A 4,490-nucleotide genomic window follows, 5' to 3' on the forward strand; every position below is an offset into this window, starting at 1 on the left:
TCGCCATAAAAAAACATAAAATACTCACAAAACTTATGATTCTTTATTGGCCCGCCCATTTTGCTATATTACAAGCAAACAGTTGGCATCCAAAGTTGAGTTTCAGTGATCCTCTAAACGACAAATTGGATACCTAAAAAGTGGGATCGTAGGCATGTGATGACTCGCTGTACAAATTCCCGCAGTTAACCTTTCAACTAATCTTCCCGCCATAAAAGCTGACTGTCCGATCATCGACCTCGTTTGACTGGCGAGTTCAAAGAGTAAATATTTTGATTTGACCTTTTCCTAAATTAATTCAAATCCTCAAACATGGAGGGTAAAGATTAATTCCAGAGAATTTGGAGCAATTTCCGGAGATCTTGGAGAGAACGTACACCGTCCTATAAAAAATATCTCACGAGAAATTTGAGCGTGTTTAGGCAATTCTATATTGAGTAGATACGTCTGACTGGTAGGTGATGAACTACGATGGCCGTCTGGGACCCTGGTCGGAGGAAAAGGCCGAGCTTAAAACGACCGCTTCTGCGCTTTAATTCTCCATATAAACGCCCATCCCCTTCTCAACGCCCGGCATAAGTAGCAGCAGAAGAAAACACTTATTTGTTGCAGCTTTCACGATCCAGAGAGCAAATTTGAGCCAAAATGCCGATCAGGAATATCGCAATCGGATTACCGGAGGAGACCTATCATCCTTCGGCTCTGAAAGCCGCTCTTGCTGAATTTATTTCCGCTCTGATCTTTGTCTTCGCCGGAGAAGGATCGATCCTTGCCTTTGGTAAATTTGCGAAATTTTAAAGATTTGTTTAATGGGGTGATTTGAAGGATTAGCTCTAAAGGAGACTGTTTTGTGTTTAATTTTCGTTTATTTAAGCTTTGTTTAGTGGAGTGATTTGAAGAATTAGCTGTAAAGACGACTGTTCCGTGTGTAAATTTACATTCTTCTAAAGCTTAGTGTAATGGAGTGATTTGAAGGATTAGCTGTGAACATGACTGTTTTGTGTTTAAATTTGCGATTTCTAGCGGTAGGGATGACTGTTTTTAAGCTTAAGTTTGCGTTTTTGAAATCTTTGTTTAATGGATTGACTTGAAGGATTAGCTGTAAAGATTACTGTTTTGTGTGTAAATTTGCATTTTATGAATGCCTAGTATGATGGAGTGATTTGAAGGGTTTGCTGCAATGACTGTTTTGTGCGTAAATTTGCAGCGAAACTAACGAGCAACGCCTCGACTACGCCGGCGGGACTGGTGCTCGAAGCACTCGCCCACGGGATTGGCCTCTTCGTTGCCGTTGCTGTTGGTGCTAACATTTCCGGCGGCCATGTCAACCCGGCGGTTACTTTTGGGCTCTTTCTCGGCGGCCACATCACGCTCCTACGTGGCATTCTCTACTGGATCGCCCAGATGCTTGGCGCCACTGCTGCCGCCGGTCTGCTCAAGTACGCCACTAACGGCATGGTATGAGAATTTTTGTATCGTCTACTATTTTTTGAATCCCTCTTTTAGTTAATTTACAGTTATGCATAGATTTATCATTCTAGTAGTAGTGATTTAGATTTTTAGCACAATTGGAAGGGTTACAATTTGAAACACTGGCCTTATCTTTTAAGAGATCTAAATCAAGGGAGATTATAATCAAGTATTTGCATCTTTCTTTTATTTATAAGGTAATTATATCATGGTATGGTTTATTTTGTTCTTAGATGAATTTTAGATGGGAGAAGTTATTATTTGGGATTTTCTTTCTTATGAATGACTTTATATTCGGGTGATCTTCCTTAAATAGAAATTGAGTGTGGTAGTCCTAAAATTTATAATTAAGGATCTACATTATTATTCTTTATTGATTTGACAATTTGAATGTCTTATTTATGTCAACTTCTTATTATATTATACTCCTATCTATCTATATTTTTTGAAGTATAATTGATTTACTTAGATAATTGGAGACTTAACGCATCTTAAATACAACTTAGTTAACCAAGTTCGGGGACTATGGGAGGTTATAATGTAGTATTTTGGGCTTTCATTTGAACTCGAGAATTCTTAGTATGTAAAGTCTATCTTTTTTTCTAGAGAAATTTTGAGTGGGAGAAGTAATAATTGAGGAATCTCCTTCCCATTTCCAAATGAATTTAAGCCAAGAAGATGTAATTGGAGATCCTCGTTTTCATTTTGGACGAATTTGAATTCTTATCGTCATGGAGATTTGAACACATCTTAATTGTCTCAACTATTAGAGTGCTTTGTTTTTTAATTCAACTATTTATACCAAGCTTTCTAGACCACACTCTTAATCCATTATCAAAAATAGAAGGCCAATGAGCTCCTACATAGTTGAATTTGAAACAAAACACATTAATCATTATAAACCAAAAAAATCTAATATCTCTATATGTTAACTATGACAACTTCATGTAATATGTAATATTAATTAATCTACTTAAATAAACATCCATTTCAAATACAACTAGTTAAAAATAACTCCTCACCTAAACATCTCATTAAAACTTCTAATGATAATCAATTATAAAAATCCCGCTATCCAAGTCCATTTATATCTGTACGTCATTTACAAATAAAAAACATACTGAAGCATATAAAACTCATTATAATACACAATTAAAACATCATCAAATAGATCAGTTTTAAGGAATTCCTCAAACTTGATGAACCAATCACAAATTCTTAAACCCACTGACTAAGAAAATACAATAAAATACAAAAGAATCTAAGGAACCAAAAACTAAACGTTAAAATTTTTAATTGTTGACTTCACTCTCGACGAACTAGAAACAAAATTTCAATGTCCATCCAACTAAAATATAACTTAAAAAGGACAGTTGAACTAACCATTATATCTTATTTCCAACATTAATATTTTATTCTCTCTTTAATGACAAATTCTCTATTGTTCTTAACTTTTTCAACGCAGACCATACCAGTGTTTTCCCTATCGAGCGGAGTAGGTGCAGGCAACGCGCTTGTGTTCGAGATAGTGATGACATTCGGGCTAGTGTACACGGTGTACGCCACGGCAGCAGACCCAAAGAAGGGAAACATCGGAATCATTGCACCCATTGCAATCGGGTTTATTGTTACCGCAAACATTTTGGCTGGCGGTGCATTTGACGGGGCGTGCATGAATCCGGCGAGAGCTTTCGGGCCTGCACTTGTGAGCTGGGACTGGACCTGCCATTGGATCTTCTGGGTGGGCCCACTTATCGGCGGTGGAATCGCTGGTCTTGTCTACGACGTTTGTTTTATTGAGGATGAGCCCACTCACGAGCCTTTGCCTTCTTCTGACTACTGAGACAGAGGAGGAAATTATGTTGTAATTTTGAATTGTGGTGTGCATTTGTGGAGTCGTGCTGGCACAGCATGGGTATTTTTCTGAGGTGGGCGAAAAATAAATTTTCCATCTGATTGTAATGTTTTATTGGTGGTGGTTTTTGTAATGAAATGTCCTGAAAAGATCTTTGAATCGGTTTTCGTTGTGTGGCTTGAATGCGTATTTTGGTTCCTTTATCTGTACGCATCATTTTTCTGGTTTCTAAAACTTGCTCCTATTAATGTGGGCACTCTTGGGCCACGTCGTTTAGTAGGAATAAATTGTCGGTTTGTAGGGCCGTTAATCGATGTTGAAATGGGGCACTGTATAACATATAACAAAACAACAACAACCGATAATAATATTAGGGAAGAGGACCCAATAGTTGAGCGAGGTTCAATAGTTGATCACCCTATGGTGAACATAGAGTCCAATCTTCCAACACATCTTTATTATATATTGTAATTAATTGACCTAATTGTAAATATTAAAAAATCCAAATATTAATAAAAAATATACCAATACTTGAACACATGAAAACTTATAAATGTTATAGAAAAAATAAATAAATGAATTCATTAATGAGTAAAATAAATAACTTTTTGTTTCAAACAAAATATCATAGCTATCTAATATATGTGTGTCACTTAAAACATAATATGCTCACTTAAACAAGAGCTCTGTGGGAGCTAGAGTCCCTGCCTATTTTGTATTTCTAGATATGTTTATATAGTCTATTTGAATATTGAAATAAATTTGATATATTTGCAATGGGTGAGTAAATTTAAAGTTGGAAATAGAACCTTGCCTACGATACTTCTTACAAATATCAGCCTGAAATCAGGAAGCTTAGTTTTTGAGCAAATAAGTTTATAAAAAACTTGCATGCTTTCAAATTCTAGAATAAGACATGATTGAATTTACACGAATTGGATTTATAAGCTCTCCACTAAATAGATATTTTGAAACATTCTTTAAAGAAAGAACACAAAATCAAAAATTTGATATTGAACAATCTCACATAGTATAATTAAAAAATAATAGAGATGACAAAAGATATTATTTTTGCCATATAATTATTGAATAAGAATTGACATAAAAGATTTGTCAAAAAAAATTGACATACAAATTTAATAATCTATGCACGTAGAGCTACAAA

At 35.4% G+C, this 4,490-nt stretch overlaps 1 protein-coding gene across 1 annotated transcript; it reads left to right on the plus strand.

Moving 5' to 3' along the window:
- Positions 1-572: 572 nt before the first annotated feature.
- LOC149577651 (aquaporin TIP1-1-like) lies at positions 573-3,484 on the plus strand. Its single transcript, XM_089824865.1, has 3 exons — positions 573-778; positions 1,208-1,458; positions 2,936-3,484. The coding sequence occupies exons 1-3, from the start codon at positions 646-648 to the stop codon at positions 3,311-3,313; spliced, it is 762 nt and encodes a 253-aa protein (XP_089680991.1). The 5' UTR covers positions 573-645; the 3' UTR covers positions 3,314-3,484.
- Positions 3,485-4,490: the final 1,006 nt, after the last annotated feature.

The sequence above is a fragment of the Cupressus sempervirens genome, chromosome 1 (genome assembly GCF_028749045.1).
Source record: "Cupressus sempervirens isolate cs-2001-9-10 chromosome 1, ASM2874904v1, whole genome shotgun sequence".
Taxonomy (NCBI): domain Eukaryota; kingdom Viridiplantae; phylum Streptophyta; class Pinopsida; order Cupressales; family Cupressaceae; genus Cupressus; species Cupressus sempervirens.